A 19,578-nucleotide genomic window follows, 5' to 3' on the forward strand; every position below is an offset into this window, starting at 1 on the left:
GGTCAAGAAAAAGGAGGAAGCATCTGGTGTGATACAGACAACAGAGATCAAGTGAATCTCTACAACAGTTGAAAGGCAGTAAGAGTATACTTAAGAGGGAAATCAAGAGGGCAAAAAAGGGTCATGAAATAGCTTTGCAAGTATGATTAAGGAGAATCCAAAGGGATTCAACAAATACATGAAGAACAAAAGAGTAATAAGGGAGAGAATAGGGCCCCTTAAAGAGTTAGCAAGGCCACTTAAGTGTGGAACCACCAGAAATGGGGGAGTAGTTTGCATCAGTGTTTACTGTGGAGAAGGATATGGAAGATAGAGAACATGGAGAAATAAATAGCAACATCTTGAAAAATGTACATATTATAGAGGATGATATGCTTGTGTGATTCAAGGAAGACTGAGCCGAATTATCCCCATCTCCAGTTCAATTCTACAACTAAGGGAGAGTTGCAGGAGTTAACTTGCAATGATGGATGGCTGTGTTGACTCAAAATCAGGTGTGGCACTGTTTGCACAGCAAGTGGTGAGGATACAGCAGCAATGACAAAAGGCTCACTCCAAAATGGTCTCACCCACATCCTGAACAATTATGCACCAAGAAACAGCTTTAACATAGATTAAACAAGTCATTTTTTTCAACTGTCTTCTGTTAAACTGCTCTTTGGATACGTCCAGCCTTGTGGAAGACTGTTTAAAAATTACAGATCACCTTTCCAGGACAGAGATGAGGAAATATTTTTTCTTTGAGAAGGTTGCACAATATAGGTAGTTCTCATATAAAGCGTGTTTTAGCAGCACAATTTAGCTATAATGCTGCTGAAGAAATTTTGAGGATGTTTACCTCTGTTCGCAATTCCAGTGGTGATTATTTTGCATGCTTCATTTTCCGTATGTGCTGAAGTCTCTGCACACGCCGATGTCAGCACCAAAGTCTCTGTGCTGTTCTGCGATGTCAGCTTTCACCAGAGCATGTGAGGTGTATAGTACAATACATTGAGCAGCTTCATCTCAAAAATTAAACTAATGTATGCTCATTGCTCTCCCTCTGAGAGAAAGATATTCTTATATTAGCCCTGTATAATTCCTGCAGGACTGCATTACTCTTATACACACCATTTGCCTTTCTAAGTTGTTCTTGTATCTGCATATCTCAAGATCATGCCCCTCCATTTTTGCAAAAATTAGGATTGTCACATGAATGTTAGCAAAAAGCGTCCTGGTCAATGCAAAAGAAAGGATGGAAGAGGAGCTAGATGTTACAAAGTATTTTGAGCATAAGGAGAGAACGTATGATATAGCTTGCTTAATAGGAATGAGGGAGCCTACCTTTTGCCCCATTAAAGACAACAGTGAAAAGACTGAAGCAAGTTGTATTCCTGAAACAAGTCTGACTGCCAGCAAATCTGAGAGGTTATGGCCAAAGGAACTTGAGGAGATGGAGAGGCTCTAAGTGTCTGGATAGAAGATAAAACAAAAAAGCGATCTGGGACAACCTTTCTCACCATAAAGGAGAAAGCTTTATCCATTTATGAAAATTTAAAGAAAATTCTCAAAATCCTGCAGACCCACCTATCTCTCGTGCAAGCAGTGGGTGGTTTGCTGGTTTTAAGAACCACTATGATTGCCATAATGTAAAATTGGTGAATCTGCCTATTCAGGCGAGGAGCATGTGCTGGCATTTCCTCCCACAGTAAAAAAAAATGAAGAAGGCTACACCTTAGAGCAAATCTTCAGTTTGGATGAGACAGGTTTATACTGGAAGAGAATGTCAGCAAGAACTTACATTTCTAAGAATGAAGCACATGCTCCAGGCTTTAAGTGGCAAAGGATTGTATGACCGGGCTGCTGGGTTCCAATGCCAATGGCTATTTAAAACTTAAGCCTGTGGTGATGTACCACTCTGCCAACCTACAAGCCCTGAAGGATTACTTTAAGTCTACTCTAGATGTTTACTTCAGGTCAAGCAAAAAAGGTTGGATGACAGGGCAATTTTTTTCTGATCTTATTGATGATGTTTTGGAAGATGTTTTTAGACGGTAGTGCAGGCAAAAAAAGTCCTGCTACCATTGGTGAGCTTTCTGAAAACATCAAAGTGGTATTTCTACCTCTAAACACAGGATTGACCAGGATTCAGTATCAGCTTTTAAAGCTTATTATTTAAGATGCACATTCAAGAGGCTGATTGCAGCTACTGACAGGGATAATAAGCAGTGTTCTTTAATTTTGGAAAAGCTTTATCATCAAGAATGCTATTGACATTATTGTGGAGATCTGGGGTGATGTCAGTAAGGACTGCCTGCTTGCAGCTTGGCAGCAGCTTTTTTTCAAGATTCTAAAAGATGTGAACTGTCAGAGGAGCTCTGAAAAGGCAAAGAGTTGGAAAAACTCAAATGGCCTCCTTCTTCAAAGACTGCAATTTCCCCTCCGATGTGGTCAATGACGCTCTCCACTGCATCTCCTCCACTTCCCGCAACTCTGCCCTTGAACCCCTCCCCTCCAATCGCCACCAGGACAGAACCCCACTGGTCCCCACCTTCCACCCCACCAACCTCTGGATACATTGTATCCGCCTCCGTCATTTCGGCCACCTCCAGACAGACCCCACCACCAGGGATATATTTCTCTCTCCACCCCTATCAGCATTCAGGAGAGACCACTCCCTCTGCGACTCTCTCGTCAGGTCCATACCCCTCACCAACCCAACCTCCACTCCCGGCACCTTCCTCTGCAACCGCAAGAAATGCAAAACTTGAGCCCACACCTCCCCCATCACCTCCCTCCAAGGCCCCAATGGATCCTTCTATATCTGTCGCAAATTCACCTGCACCTCCACACACATCATTTACTGTATCCGCTGCACCCGATGTGTTCTCCTCTACATTGGGGAGACAGGCCACCTACTTGCGGAATGTTTCAGGGAACACCTGCACCAACCAACCCAACCGCCTCCCACTCCGCCAATTACATGCAGGTCCTTGGCCTCCTCCATCGCCAGACCCTGGCCACACGACACCTGAAGGAAGAGCACCTCATCTTCCGCCTAGGAACCCTCCAACCACACGGGATGAAAGTAGATTTCTCCAGCTTCCTCATTTCCCCTCCCCCCACCTTATCTCAGTCCCAACCCTCGGATTCAGCACGGCCCTCTTGACCTGCAATCTTCTTCCCGACCTCTCCGCCCCCACCCCTCTCTGGCCTATCACCTTCACCCTCACTTCCTTCCACCTATCGTATTCCCAGTGCCCCTCCCCCGCCCTACCTTTTATCTCAGCCCGCTTGGCACATAAGCCTCATTCCTGAGGAAGGGCTTATGCCCGAAACATCGATTCTCCTGCTCCTCGGATGCTGCCTGGCCTGCTGTGTTTTCCAGCACCACATTTTTCAACTCAAAGAGCACTGTGTTGCCTTTGCAAAGCAGGTTGGCTTAGAAGAAGTTGAAAGTGAGGACATTGAAGAGCTGCTTGAGTCCCACTTTGAAGATCTCTCTACAACAGCTTGTCACAGTGGAAGCTGGAGATGAAAATGATGAAGTCCAGGATACAGTACCATGAGAGCTTTACAATTCTCTTTTCTATCCAGAGGGAAACTGAGAGGTAGTTGCAGCTTTTAGAGGACAACAACTACAATGTAGATTGCAGTAGGGCATCAATTTGTTCAATAAGATATCTGGTCCCCTATTAACAGCTTCTTCCAGACAGAAGAAAAAGGGCACAACAGCAAAAACTGGATGTCTTTTTTAAAGCAACCCCCAACAAACAGTCAGAAGACAATCAACCACAGACATCCACTTCTGTAAACACATCTGCACCTGAAGTTGGTGATGATGATGACCCTCTGTCCTTGCATTAATAATTGTTTCATTAATAAATACGACTTAAACCTTAATTCAGTCCGTGCTATACTTTGTGTTAGACTTTTGGGTGATTTTTGAGCAATCATGAGTGATATTTTTTGCTGGTCTGCCCCAATCCCACTTTTCCTATAGGCCCCATTATTTCTTTTAAGCCATTTTCTATTAAGTGAGGTTTCGCTGGAAAGTCACTATGGCATTATAGGAGAATTACCTGTACTAGAACTCTACCTCAGATGGCAGCAGAGGTGTAGACAGCTTCTTACTACTTAAGGTAACCACATATTATCAGGGGTAGACAGGAGGGTGGAATTCAGAATGCAAAGAGATCAACCGTTACTGAATGGTGGAGTACACTTCAAGTGCTGGACAGCTTACTTCTGATCTTAATTAGTACATTGCTATGTTATGGGTATGAACACTGCCCGTTCCTGTGGAAGATTCCTTGTTCCACAGCATTGGCAAGGACCTTTGGTATCTGATCAGTCCTATTCATTTCTTTGTGATTTTATACTTATGAATTGAATAATTTCTTGTGAACTCCTCTGATAAGATTGATCTTTTTAGGAATGATCAGTGCCTCATGGTTTGCTCTAGCATTGTATTTCTCCATTAATCTGCAGAGATCATTCATCTATTTATAACTATGCAAATATTGATTCCATTGGATACTGAACTCTTTTGATAAATCTTATCAGAATTTTATTTGTTCTGATATTAGAACAATTGACAAAGATTTTCAGTAGTTCTTCACAAGCATCTGTTTTATCCTTCATACCTTGACAAGTTATAATGTCCATCAGTTGCCAATAGTAAACAAGAGTATTTAATTGTTTATCTGCTGCTTTAGTATTTGATTTGCTATTCTGTATCTTAAGGATTATCACTTCCAAAATGTCCAAATCAATGTTCTATTTGATCAATCTCTAAAATTGAATTTTTCTGACAATATTGTTTCTGATGTTCGGATGTGATTATTTATTTCAACAACAACACTGGCAAGTTCTGATGAAGAGTCACTGGACATGAAATATTAACTTGTTTTCTCTCCACAGATGCTGTCAGACTTGCTGAGTTTCTCCAGAAATTTCTGTTTTTGTTTCCAGCATCTGCAGCTCTTTGTTTTATTTTATGATTTTTACTTTCCTTGCTTAGAGGCTTTTAATTTGTAGTAACAGCAATGTTACCAATAGTGAGTTTTCCTGTGTTTTAGCATACAAAATGTCTTTTACAGGTACAATGAAAAGGTTTCTCCTGATGAATCAAATTATTTGTAGCCTAAATAAATGATTCCTGTTTTCTTAACTGCTTTACTGAATTAATCCCCACTGTTTTATGGCTCTAATCATAATGTCTGTTTTAATCACTTTTCTTTCTGGCTGATTTCTGCATCTGAAGCTCTAATAATAATCGTCTTTTCTCCTGAATGACTTCCAATGTCTACAGTTAGAATAAATGCCTGCCAGCCTGAGCATGGTTTTCAGTAATGGATCTCCCACATTTTCATAAAGACACCTAACTTACTTCCTCCATTAAATATAGTCCATTAGTCTTCAAATATGTCCCGTCATCAGATTAATTCTTGCTTTGTGGTGCCCATAGGCCTGAAACGTTGGTTTAAATTGCTTCTGTAGCCTTTGACTTCTTCTACTGTAGCCACACATCATAATGCCTGCTTGCCAAGGTCATTGCCAAGACATTTGATGAGAGTTGTAAGCACCTTTCAATAATTCTAGCATTTCCAGCTTCTAATCTTGAACTTTCTTTTAAAGTTTTTCTCACTTACCAGGGATTCTAAATTGATTCACAAAGTCTTAGATGTCTATATCTCACTGGCCGAACCCTGACTCTGGATGGCACGCAATTTGTAACTCTGTTGAGATGACTAAATACTACCTCAGGGAAGCTCTTAACTTTTCTGCTTCAGCACATCTCTTAACAGGCTGGAAGTCAGTTTACCATTGTGGTTTATTGAATCTTGCCAGGAAACTTTCTTCAGCGGGGTTCTTAAGAGTTCAGCTTTTCCTGCTGCTGTCAGTGTGAATTGAATTTTTAAAGCTATGTCTGAAGAAATCTTCAGAATTGAATCACTGCCAGGATGCAGCTAAGACAGCTAAACATTTTTGTATCGCTGTTCACCATCCTATATGGGCAATCTTCACAGTGGCCATTACATTGTTTGTGGCTCATTTCTGCTCACCAATCAGCAGGTTTGCTGCAACTATTCTCTTTTTAGATCTACAGAGCCCTGTTGATCTGGTGTGTCAAAGAAAAACACTTACTATTCTAATGAGAAGAGGTTCTTGTGTTAAAAAAGATGTTGTTGATTATATGTTAGCAGCTGAGTATAAGTTGTACTGATGTGGTAGACATTGTTACAGTGACAATGAAGAGGACTTGGATGACTTAGGACTTGAGATCCTAAGCTGTCCTCCTACTAAGTCGACAGAGCAACATCATTGTAGGGGAGGTGATGGCCCAGTGGTGTCATTACTAGACTATTAATCCAGAATCCGGGTTCAAATCCCACTAAGTACACCACGGAATTTGGAATCATAAAAAATCTGGAATTAAGAAGCTACTGATGACTATGACAGCATTGCCGATAGTTAGAAAAACCCAAATGTCCCACAGGGAAGGAATCTACCATCCTCACCTGGTCTGGTCTACATGTGACTCCAGACCCACAGCAATGTGACTGACTTTCAAATGCTCTGTGAAATGGTTCAGCAAGCCATTCAGTTGCAGCAATTACTATGAAGCCTCAAAGAAAGGAAACCTGACAGATCACCTGACTTGGATTCAGAAGTCTTCAGAATTGAATCACTGCCAGGATGCAGCTAAGACAGCTAAACATTTTTGTATCATGTTCACCATCTTATATATGGGCAATCTTCACAGTCACCATTACATTGTTTGTGCTCACCAATCATTCCTAAAAAAAAATCAATCTTATCAGAGAAGATCAGCTGAAATCACCTGACATTGGATTCTCAAAGAAAGGATTACCTGACATTGACTCAGATACCAGAAAAGACAATGGCTGAAACAGCTCTTTGTAACACCTGGGGTTAGTGCCATAATTGGGAGAGCGGTCTCATAGACTAGTCAAGCAACAAACTGACATAATCTTATTCACCGAATCAAACCTTAATTCGGCAATGTCTCAGGCACCACCATCACCTTCTCTGAATATGTCCTGTTCCAGGGTCAGGACAGACCCAGCAGAGGTGGTAGCACAGTGGTATACAGTCGAGAGGGAGTTGCCCTGGGAGTCCTCAATGCTGACTGTGGACCTCATGGCTTCAGGTTAAACATGGGCATGTAAACCTCCTGCTCACTACCAGGTACTGTCCTCCCTCCGTTGATGAATCAGTATTCCACAATATTGAACAATTGGAGGAAGCATGAGGGTGCAAAATGTGCTTTGGGTGAGAGATTTCAATTATCACCTCTGATGACAGTAACACTACTAATGAAGCTGGTTGGGTGCAAATCTAGAAATCTACTAGATTGGGTCTGTGGCAGGTGGTGAAGGAACCAACAAGTGGGAAAAACATACTTCACATCATCCAGACTAATCTGCTATTGTAGATGCTTCTGTCCATGACAATACTGGTAAGACTGACCACCGCACAGTCTTTGTGGAGACAAAGTCCTGCCTTCACACCTCCATTGTGTTATCACCATGCTAAATGTGATAGACTTCGAGTAGATCTAGCAACTCATGACTGGGAATCCATGAGGCTCTGTGGGCCATCAACAGCCGCAGAATTATACTCCAGCACAATTTGCAACCTCAGGGCCCAGTATGTCTCCCATTCATTCATTACAGTCAGCCGGGGGAACCAACCCTAGTTCAACACAGATTGCAGGAGGGCATGCCAGCAGCAACACCAAAACTACATAAAAATGAGGTGTTGAAGTTACCAACCAGTACTACTTGCAAGCCAAACAGCATAAACAGCAAGTGATAGTCAGAGTTAAGCAATCCCACAACCAATGGATCTAATCTAAGCTCTGCAATCCTGCCACATCCAGTCATGAATGGTGATGGACAACTAAACAACTCATAGAAGGAGGAAGCTCCACAAATATCCCCATCCTCAATGATGGAAGTATTCGCAGAAATCTTTTGCTAGAAGTGCCAAGTGGATGATCAATTACAGCCTCCTCCAGTGGTCCTCATCATTTCAGATACCAGTCTTCAGACAATTCAATTCACTCCACAAGAGATGAAGAAATGGAGGCTGCAAAGGTTGTGTGCCCTGAAAATATTCCGATGGATGGCTGCAATGGATCATCCACTTGGCACTTCTGGTTGAAGATTTGTGCTCCAGAACTTGCCACTCCTCTAGCCAAGCTCTTCTAGTACAGTTACAGCATTAGCATCTACTGAGCCATTATCTCATCAGTCTATTCTCAATCATCAGTAAAGTGACAGGAGGTGTTACCAACAGTGCCATCAAGCAGCAACTGCTTAGCAAAAACCTGTTTAGTGATGCCCAGTTCAGGTTCCACAAGGGTCACTCAGCTCCTGACCATTGCTGTCTAGGTCAAATATGGACAAAAGAGCTGAATTCCAGAGGTGAGGGGAAAGTGATAGCCCTTGACATCAAGGCCACATTTGACCGAGTGTGGTATCAGGAGCCCTTGTAAAACTGAAATCAATGGGTATCAAGGGGACAAGGTCTCTGCTGGTTAGAGTCATAACTAGCACATAATGGTTGTTGGAGGTCAGTCATCTGAGCTACAGGATATCTCTGCAGGTGTTCTTCAGGGTAGTGTCCTAGGCCGAACCATCTTCAGCTGCTTCATCAATGACCTTCCCTCCTTCCATAAGAAGTGTGCCAATGTTTGTATAATGTTCAGCACCATTCATGACTCTTCTAATTCTTAAGTACTACATGTTCAAATGCAACAATTTCTGGATAATATCCAAGCTTGTGCTGACAAATGGCATGTAATATTCATGCCATATAAATGCCAGGCATGGACAATCTCCGATAAGAGACAACATACTCTCCATTCCTTGACATTCAATGGTGTTACCATCATTGAATCCCCTGCTATCAACATTTTGGGAGTAACCATTAACCAGAAACACACTGGACTCATCACATAAACACAGTGGCTACAACAACAGATCAGAGACTAAAGAAAAAAAACTTTGACAAAAATTTTGACATTTTTTGCAACAATGCTAAAATGTTGTATTATGAGGCAATTATTAATAACAGTTTTAGAGTCAAAGAATGAAAAATTTATAATATGAGGCAAAAGATTATCAGAACTGCAGTTGTTCTTACCATGCACATTATTGAGTCGTACTGAGTGCGTGAAGTGTTGGTAGATACATAGTACCTCTGAAAAAAGTCGGCCACGAGCTATTCTCAAGATAGGAGGTTCTGAAGGAATATATGGCTAGGAAAGAAGGTTCAAATGATTCAGATTAGTGAACTCTAAATTACTATGTAGCATTCTAATGCACACTGAAAGTTCAATGTGTCTTTCAAAGATTTACTATTGCCATACTAACTCACCTGTCCCATTCTTGAGCTTAATAGAAGACTGCAAATAAGAAGAGGACAAATATATTGGAAAAGCTATTCAAGGGCAGGGAAGATCTGTATGGTTAAATATCTGTCAATGATATTTTTGCATAAAACAATTTCCTCCTTCCATGAACTATGTTGACTAAAAAAGAATATATGACAAAGTGCTGAGAACCAAAGCTCTCACTTTAATGAAATGAGTGTTTCCAGTTAGTACACTTATGATTAAGCCTATATAACAACAATTTGTACAACTTTTGCTTTGAAAATTTATAATATAAAAACCTGCATCATTTTGACACCAAAGAAATGAATTGGGAATTTGGGTTTTTGGATTTGGATGATCAAGTCCATTCATCCAGAAAACATGTTCTGAAACTATTTTGGAGCTTTAGCTACCAAAGCCAAAGTTAACGTAATGCATTTATTAATCTTTGAAGAATTGACAGATACCAATTTTAAATTTCCCTTTCTCTGGTTGAAACACAGATACCTGAAAATTTATTGGTAAGATTCCATTAGACTTCAGCCATTATTCCAAAAAGAGGCCTGCAGACCATCAGTGGCATTTCAGTCCTATTGTCTCTGTTATGTCTTTTACTATATGACCAGTTTATTCTACAAATTAAATAATTGATGAAATATGGTAAATTTCCTGTGCCAATTAATGAACAGTGACATTGTTCCAAGTCAGGATGGTGTTTGGCTTGGAAACAATTGCAGATGGTTGAGGTCACATATGTGGAAAGTGCTGTCAAAGGAGTCTTGGTGAGTTGCTGCAATGCATCTTGTAGATGGTACACACTAGTGCCACTGTGCACTTATGGCAGAGAAAGGGAATGTTAATTATTCAAAACATCAGTTTACAAAAAAGACGAAACTAAATCTTGAAGTAGACACAGATTGTAATTTATATAACAAGGCAATTATGGAGCTGTTAAGAAGAAATAGATCTATTTAATTCTTCTAGCTCTGACTTTGGTTACTTTAAGACTTTAAAACTATTCATTGGTTTGAAGGAGAAAACAATCTTTATACTTTAATTAGGCCCACTCCCTGTGCTCTTTCCCAATAGTTTTCAATGTTTCTTTTCAAGTTTATCTTCACTCACTATCTTCAGCATTCCCTTTCAGCACCATATATTGCTTACTCCTTAGTCACCCTTGAAGAGATGCTCATGAGTTGCCTTCTCAATCCACTGCAATCTTTTTGTTACAGGTAATGTTATTAGGAAGGGAGAACCAACAGAATTATGTTGAAAAACGTCTTTACACAGCAGCAAGAATTGGACTTGCAGAGCTGCTCTTGTAGAAAGCTCCCATGAACACAACAGGCTATTGGTCGTGTTTTGTACTGTAACCATTTCATGATTCTGTAATCACTTTAATTGTATACTGAAGGTTTTTAAAAATAGCAGTCTGAATTAAGTTACAATAAGAAATGTTTCCAAAGACCTTAACAGCTGAAATTACACAAGCCATACAAACATCTATTTCTTATTGAAAGATAACATATAATAAATAAAAACAACAAGTTCTGTAAAATAGGCAGGATAAGCAGCACCTTAAGAGAATGACAGTAAAGAAGCAAGATTTTCATGTGGGGTTTGGAGTCCTGATGTTGGGACCAACTGACCCTTCTCTCCCACTCCTCACCAAATGTGTACTTGCCAGGAGATAGACAGACTCTGGAAAGCTTACAAGACAGACTAATAATTAGTCATCTTCATATTCACAAACCTATCAGCATGGTTGGTAGGTTCCCAAAGCTGCTTGGCCAGTCAGAGTCGGGATAACTCCGCACCCAACATTTCAGGCTGTCACAGATAAATAGCCAATAAGAAGGCAGTGGAGGGTGGTGGAAGGTAAGACCAAAAATTTAAATTGATACAACACTTCATCTTTCTACCAGACATCTTCTGGAATTAAAATTAGGGACACTAATTTCTAGATTTTAATCATTTCTCAGAAAGACAATTTAATCATTTAAACCCTGCTTGGCCTATCTTTTCTTCCCATTTGCCTCACATCAGAAATTGCTAAGGAAGGGTCACTCAATCCAAAACCATTAAACCTGATTTCTCTCCACACTTGCTGCCAGACCTGCTGAGATGTTCCAGCAATTTCTGCTTTTGTTTCTGACTTACAGTATCCACAGTTCTTTAGGTTTTTATGCCTTACATCATCATATCCTTTGTCATTTAATCAGTCCTGCCAGCCACTGTACCACAGAGAGTTCCTTTTTGTTTGTTATTTGTGTTTGTATTTACTTAATAACAGCATACCTCTACATTTTTCAATGGATCATAACAATTCCATTTTTCTTTCAAGAAATGCCAAATGGGTGCTGAGCATTTCTAAGTACTTTTGTCTTTATTAAATAAAAAAATATATTTGGTTTACCTTAGCTTCTCCATCAGGCAAGAAGAGATAGGCACCACTCTTATCCCGGTTACTTGTGGTTCCATACCACCAAAACTGAATATTTATCTGATGTTCACTCTGATTCTCCTTGATGTTTATTTTCTAATATGAAAGGAAGGGAATTTGGATATTTGATCATCTTAAGTTGTCTTAAAATATAATTTAATATTACTTATCTCCATTTAACTAACGTTTTAACTTGTATCTTCATCAAAATATGTACAGTTGTAACAAATACGCAAGTGAACCATGAGAACCCCTATAAAATATTACACGCCAACTATCAGTAACATGTGAAATAGCTATTTGTCAAATTTTCTCCTTCAAAAGAAACAACACTCAGTATGCATGATTTGCAGATATACAAGGAATATTCATAATTGAACACATGACTCCTAGAATGAAGCATCATTATACCACAGGTTTAGATGGTCTTACTTCTGTATATGTATAAGAGCAGAAATTGGTTTGGGTTGTTCCATTACGATTCATGGTCCAAAACAAATCCTACGTTGTAGGAGCAGAAGTTGGCCATTTGGCCCCTATTATTCCCAAAAGCATAAATATCTGGGCGGCACAGTAGCACAGTTAGCACTGCTGCCTCACAGCACCAGAGACCCAGGTTCAATTCCCGCCTCAGGCAACTGTCTGCGTGGATTTCCTCTGAGTGCTCCGGTTTCCTCCCACAGTCCAAAAATGTACAGGTTATGTGAATTGGCCATGCTAAATTGCCTGTAGTGTTAGGTGAAAGGGGTAAATGTAGGGGTATGGGTTTGGGTGGGTTACTCTTCGGAGGGTCAGTGTGGACTTGTTGGGCTGAAGGGCCTGTTTCCACACTGTAAGTAATCTAATCTATCTAATTTTGGATGAATTGACAAAAAACGTCCTGCAAGTGATCTGATAAATTTCCAGATTTAACAGAATCATATTACTGCACCAAGAGTATCTTTTTTGTATACTTTCTATTTGTTAACTGATATTCACAATACCTACTTATCACTCAACGGACTGGACCTTGTGTGTATCAAGAACTAGCTTGCTACGTTTTTCATTTATTCAAAAAAGTATCGTGTAAAAGGCTAGTTAACAAATTTGAGGCTCCTGGAATAGGAGGGTGACTGTTAAATTCGAAAAGAAAATTGGCATAAGGACGGAAAACCGCAATTTATGGGAAACAGTAATTTTTTTCAGACCAGAGGATGGTGGACAGTGGTGTGCACCAAGAGTCATTGCCAGGACCACTGCTTTTTTGACATATACCGTGGGAAAAAAGACCTTGGCTATTCATCCTATCCAAGCCCTTCATGAATTAAAAACCTCTATAATGTTACCCCTCAACCTCCGATGCTCCCGGGAAAATAGCCCCAGCCTATTCAGTCTCTCTCTGTAGATGAAAACCATCAACCGCAGCAATATTGTTTTAAATAATTGTTTTCACCCTTTCAAGTTCAACATAATCTTTCCTGTAGCAGAGACACCAGAATTGAAAGCAGTATTCCAGAAGTGTCTTAACCAATGTCCTGCACAACTGCAACATGAGATCCCAAATGCTATAATCAATACAATGACCAATAAAAACAAGTGTACCAGATGCATAGAGTACAAAAGCAAGGAGGTGATGGTGTAAGACATTTGTTAGACCTCAACTGAAGTACCATGTATAGTTCAGACACCACCTATAGGAATGATGTGAACACATTAGAGAGAGTAAGAAGAGATTTACAAGAATGGTTCAGAGAATGAGAAACTTCAGCAATGAGGATAAATTAAAAGAAATTGGAGCTGTTCTCATTGAGGAAGAAGACCGAGAGGAGATCTGAAAGACATCTTTAAAACCAAAGGCCAGTTGGACAGAGTAGGTAGGGAGAAGCTGTTCCCACTCATAAAAGAACAACAAACAAGGAGGACTAAATTTAAAGTTTAAAAGTGATGTGTCAACAAAGCAAGAGAGTGTGAGAATTTTTTTTTCATAAAATGGTTAGGGCATGGAATGCCCTGAATGGAAATGTGGTGAAGGCAGATTCAATTGAGGTACTCAGCGCAGCACTGGATGATTAACTGGATAGAAATAGTGTACCTGGATATTGGGGAAAAAAGCAGAAGATTGGCAGATAGTTATAAGGCCGAATGGCCTCCTTCTGCACCATAATAATTTGGTAATTCCGAGAATGTGAAGAAGAACAATTTTACACTGGGTAGTAATGGCCTGGAACTTGCTACCAACCAGCAATTAATTCAAGCATAAGTTGCACGGGAATCTGAAGAGAATAAACTTTGGGACTGTAGGGACAGAGTGAAGAATAGGTATACCTGGGTTGCCCAATGAAAACCTGGCACAGACTCAATGGCTCTAATGACTTCCTACTGTGTTTTAACTAATTCCAAGAGAGTATCTATTTTTGAATGTCTCTGAGGAATCAAGTTTATGTTAGATTGCCATGGTTTGGGTTCATTCAACAATTTCAACTTTTCCCACATTTTTGCAAATATCTTTTTCCAGCCTCCTTGTGTCTTCTTCACAACTTATTTTCCCACCAATCTTAGTGTCATCAGCTAATTTTGCAACTATGCTTCAGCCACTTTGTCCATGTATTTATATCAATTGTAAACAATTGAGGTTTGCAATAATGTTTCCTGTGGCACATGACCGATTACATCTTGCCAACTAGAAAAAGACCCATTTGTGCTTCCTGTTAGTCCGCCAATCTTCTATCCATGTCAATATGCCACTCCATACAGAATGAGCCTTTATTTCCTATGATAACCTTTGTTGCAGCAAATTATCAAATGAATTCTGGAAATCTAAGCACAGTACATCCACCGATTCTCCTTTATTCCAACGTTACTGCCTCAAAATGTTTGGATGATTTAATATGATTTTCATTTTTACAAATCCATGGTAGGTCTTCTCAATTACCTTGAATGTATCTAATTGCCTTGCTATAACCTTTTTGCATCTATAGATTCATATAGTATAGAAGAGGCCCTTCAGCCTTTAGTCTACATTGACTAAACTATTCTAAATCTACACCAGTCCCACTTTCCAGCACTTGGCCCACAGCCTTGAATATTGTGACATTTCGAGTGTTCATCCAAGTACATTTTAAAGGTTGGGAACCTCAACTACACTACGAGGCAGTGACTTTCAGACTCCCACCACCAATATTTTCCTCAAATTCCTTCTAACCTTTTGCCGTTTACCTTAAATTCATGCCCCCTTGTTACTGACTCTTCAACTAAGGGGAGCGGCTGCTTATTCACCCTACATATACACCAAAATCAGAATCACACCTCAGCCCTCTATGTTCAAAAGAAAACAACCTGAGCTTATTCACCTCTCCTCAGAGCTAAAATGTTCCATCCAAGGCAACATCCTGATGAATTTCCTCTGCACCCCCTCCAGTGCCATCACATTCTTCCTATAGTGTAGTGACTAGAACTAAACACAGTACTCCAGCTGTGGCCTCACCAAAGTTTTGTATAGCTCTAACACATCATCCCTGCTCTTATAATCTATTTCTGAAATATCACCTTAAATATCTGCACAGCATCTCTTTAAACCTAGTTTGCCAATTCACTTTAGCCAACTTTGCTTTCATGCCCTCAAAATTAAGAGATGGTGGTGGCAGAATCAAGTTTCTGTTTGAATTTAGAGAAACAGATCCTGCAGAATAATGAGGTAGCTGAAAAAGACATGCGAATCATTAGGAACAACCAACAATACTTCAAGCATTTTTAAAACAGGGTTTGCATCTATGCTAGTGGCTAGTGAACACAGCAATGGTTGGCCAATACTGAAGACTGCACCAGTGACTGAATGCAAGAATAAAAATAAACTTTTGCAAAGAAAAAATGCGAATCAAATATATCAAAATTTAAATCGTATTTTAGTTTGGCTTGTTTGCTAATGTGATTCTGACATGAACAAGAAAAGAAGCATCAGCCAACGAAGTGATCGATTTATTTATAAATACAAGTTTACTGAATGAGTGTGATAGTTCTATACAAACCAAAGAAACATATTTCTAGAATTTTATACCTTTAAGAAACCTTTAGTTCCTGAAAACCAAGCCTTCAAATTTAGATTTTCAATAGTGATGTCACCAGTGTAGCTTTTCAGCGTGTCAATCTTGAAAGGACTCTCCACGCTTGTTTCTTCCCTTCCATTTAGGTATACAGTGTAATGAGTGAGCATAGGTTTGATATCTGGAGCCTCCACTAACTGGTAGAGCCCCAATCCCAGCGCTGATACATGTGCCACAAAGGAAATCTGTTGGAAGAATAAAAAAAGTGGAAATGTATCAAATGTAAAGCTTAAATTTTGACCCATTTCACAGATAGACATAATAATCGTAAGGTTCAGTGTACTTCAAATTTAGTCATTCTACCAGGTTGAGCTTCTTAGATCAATCTCTGAAATTTACAATTCCCAGCTGAGAGAATAGAACTACACCACTGATCAAATCGAAACTAAGAATTTTATTCATAAAAGTAATTGATCCAGAATTCTAGGATCCCAGGAGATTACATTAAACCATTGACTTTAAAATGGATTGGGTAGTTTTTGATTATCTTTCAGGACAGCATGAAGTTGTAGCGTTGATGTTTTATAACAGAACAGGTCTCCAAAATTGTGCGACAGTATCGAAAGTTACAGTCTTACGTTGAGACAAAATGATTTATGGGGATCCCATACCAGTGAATAAAACTCTCTCTGCAAGTACATTGTTACAAAGATGCTTTATATTTAGCATTTTTTGGAGGATTAAAATTTTGAAAGAGTTAAAAAAAGGATTTGTTGCAAGTTTTATGAAAATACATAAAGCTGTCTATTTTAAAGAGGTTTTTGAATGTTCACTTTGGATATTGCATTTTTTTTAAAAAAACAGGCTTTCTGGAAATAACATAACTGGTGATAACTGTCTGCTATTCTGTAGACCTCTGCTTGGACTGATAGAACAGTGATTTGTTTGAAGAAGTCTCTTTTTTACCCTACTCAGTAAAACACATTTACTTCAAAGAAAGCCTGATTTGAGGGAATCTGAGGTTGAGGGAAGATTGCGAAGAACAAGGTGCCTAGGTGACCCTTCTCATTACTGCAAAGATAACCCTCTGGTTGAGTTTAAGTTGAGACACAGAATTTCACAGAATCCCTAGTGTGGAAGCAGGTGATTCACTCAACGAGACCACACCAACCCTCTTAACAATAGCCCACCCGGATCCAGCCCCCACCCTATTCCTGTAACCCTGCATTTCCCATGCGGAACTTACCTAGCCTGCATATAGCCTGGACACTATCGGCAATTTAGCCTGGCCAATTGACCTAACCTGCACATCTTTGGACTCTCAGAGGAAAACCACAGCACTTGGAGGAAACACACACAGACATGGGGAGAATGTGCAAACTCCACACAGACCTATCCCAATGGCTGGGATTGAACGCAGGTTCCTGGCGCTGAGGTAGTAGTGCTAATTGCTGAGCAACTGTGCCACCCCAAATTTATTGTTTTGTCTTCGTATTATCAAATATTTTAATCAGATCGACAATATAAAACATGTACAAAATACAAGCTATTGTTTTGAATATTAACCAGGTACAGACATATTCGTTCTTTTAAAAAATGATTGAGGTAACATTTCAAGATTGTATTTTCTGATCATGCTTTTGTCAGACACCACTGTGCGTGATGAGTGTCTTGACCAGAACATCAGAGCAACAGACTCCAAAGCAGTGTGTACTTTATGTTTTTACCTTCAAGAATGACCTATTGGTCAAACTTTTATTTCAGAAAGTCAATCTCTTCAGAGAACTTGCTTGCTTTCTTCCTGAAGAGAAAGCTGCATGCTTCCATGTGAGTTTAAGGAATACACATTTATACTTTTATTTTACTTATTGTACGTGTTGACCAATTATTGCATCATTAATGAATAAGCCTCATTTTGATAATAAACCAACCGTTTCATTTATTAAGAAATTTGATCAATAGATCATGTAGGTTTGAAATTTTTTTTGATAAAGTATTTAACTGGTCATCTTAGTAACTAAAAAATTTTATGCTGGAATAATGGAGTTGCGGAACTGGAATGAGACTAACTAAAAAAAGATGGTGCACTCCTCCTGCCTCAAATAATACAAAATTATAGAATAACTTGCAACCATAGTAATAACTTTGCATCTAATGCATCAATTTAAGTTGCGACTGGAACAAGGTACAAATCAATGTAATATGGCATGGTGGCTCGGTGGTTGGCACAGTTGCCTCACAGTGCCAGAGAGCTGGGTTCAAATCCGTTCTCCCCATATCTGTGTGGTTACCTCTGGGTGCTCCAGTTTCCTGCCACAGTCCAAAGACATGCAGATTAGATGGATTGGCCTTCCTAAACTGCCCATGGTGTCAAGGAATGTGCAGGCTAGGTAGATTAGCCATGGGAAATGCAGGGTTACAGGGATGGGGTGAATGTGGGTGGCATCTCTTCAGAGGATCAGTGCAGAACTGATGGGCCGAATGGCCTGCTTCAAAACTGTAGGGATTCTACGAAATTAAATGCAAACAACGAAGAAAGGAAAGCCACAATTTAAAAATATTAAATTCTGTTAGATGCAAAAGTCAAGAATGAATCAAAAATTAGAAAAATTAGGCTGAATCTTTGTCAAGTTTTTGAAGGATTTATTTGCTGAGGCCAAGCAAGTTCTCTTGCCATAGCTTCCCTCATTGACTACCTGCCCTGTCTCTATGGCACCCCTCTCATCCGATTCTAACCACATTATACCTGTCACCATTCCTGAAAGAACTCATCATTCACTAGATATCCACCAAAACCTAGCAACTCTGGCACTTATTCTATATATAAAAGACCACTATGCACCCATATGAACACTAAACTGTGAAGCTGCGCTATTCGGTGACAGTCAATCAGATCATGTTGAAGGAGATGAAGATGGTGCCATGATTCTCTGACAGGGATCCAGAGGTCCTGGTAAAGACATGGTTCAGAGGAGCCGTGTCATTATCCGGATGATTGGCAGTAGAGATCATAACTCCAAATTGTGCCAGAGTGGTCTAACATCAACACCTAGATCAGTGCATGGCAGCTGGCTGTAGCAAGGATAAGTGCCACACTCTTCTCTATGATACTTCATATTCACCCTGCCCCAATTCCCACAAAGGTTCATGCTTGACCACACTCGCTATTACAAGCAATATCGTCCATTTTTTTCAAATTCACTCATGGGATATGGGGCAGCATTTGTTGACCAAACCTAGTTGCCTTAGAGAAGGTTGCAGTCAGCTGGCTTCTTGAACTGCTGTAATCCATGTGGTTGTAGGTAGACCCACAATATCATCAGGGAGGGAGTTCCAGATTTTGACCCAGAAATTTCTTCAGCAGTGTTTCTTTAACACAGAAGAAACAACAATACATTTCCAGATCAAGACAGTATGCGGCTTGGAGGGGAATTTGCTTTTATTCCAGCAACCACACCATTAACCATGCATATCCTGTGCACTGCCTCCTGATTTGCCCACGACACCTCACCAAACCACCTACACTAATGCTGTGCCACCCACTTTTACCTCACTTAGTCCCTCCCTTTCTCCTTCTCAGAGAAGACAGTCCAAATACAGCAGAAAGAGCCCAGATGGGTGCCCAACATCAGGTTCATCACCCACCATGAGGAGAGAATCCTATGCCTTAAAGTAGAAAACTGAGACTGCTCTGCAGGAATGCTGAGACATCCATGTCTTACCACTGT

General features: G+C 40.0%; 1 protein-coding gene across 1 annotated transcript in view; it reads right to left on the reverse strand.

The window, feature by feature from the left end:
* The window catches only part of man2a1 (mannosidase, alpha, class 2A, member 1), a 246,509-nt gene that overhangs the window by 65,535 nt on the left and 161,396 nt on the right, over nucleotides 1–19,578 (reverse strand). The window contains exons 14-16 of the mRNA XM_043710422.2: nucleotides 15,865–16,095; nucleotides 11,805–11,927; nucleotides 9,157–9,271 (exon numbers count right to left, since the gene is read on the reverse strand). Of these exons, the coding sequence (XP_043566357.2) occupies nucleotides 9,157–9,271; nucleotides 11,805–11,927; nucleotides 15,865–16,095 (469 nt within the window). The remainder of the gene's footprint in view (nucleotides 1–9,156; nucleotides 9,272–11,804; nucleotides 11,928–15,864; nucleotides 16,096–19,578) is intronic.

This window comes from Chiloscyllium plagiosum, unplaced genomic scaffold (assembly GCF_037043375.1).
Source record: "Chiloscyllium plagiosum isolate Xiang-an unplaced genomic scaffold, Cpla_swu_hap1 HiC_scaffold_2, whole genome shotgun sequence".
In the NCBI taxonomy this organism is placed as follows: domain Eukaryota; kingdom Metazoa; phylum Chordata; class Chondrichthyes; order Orectolobiformes; family Hemiscylliidae; genus Chiloscyllium; species Chiloscyllium plagiosum.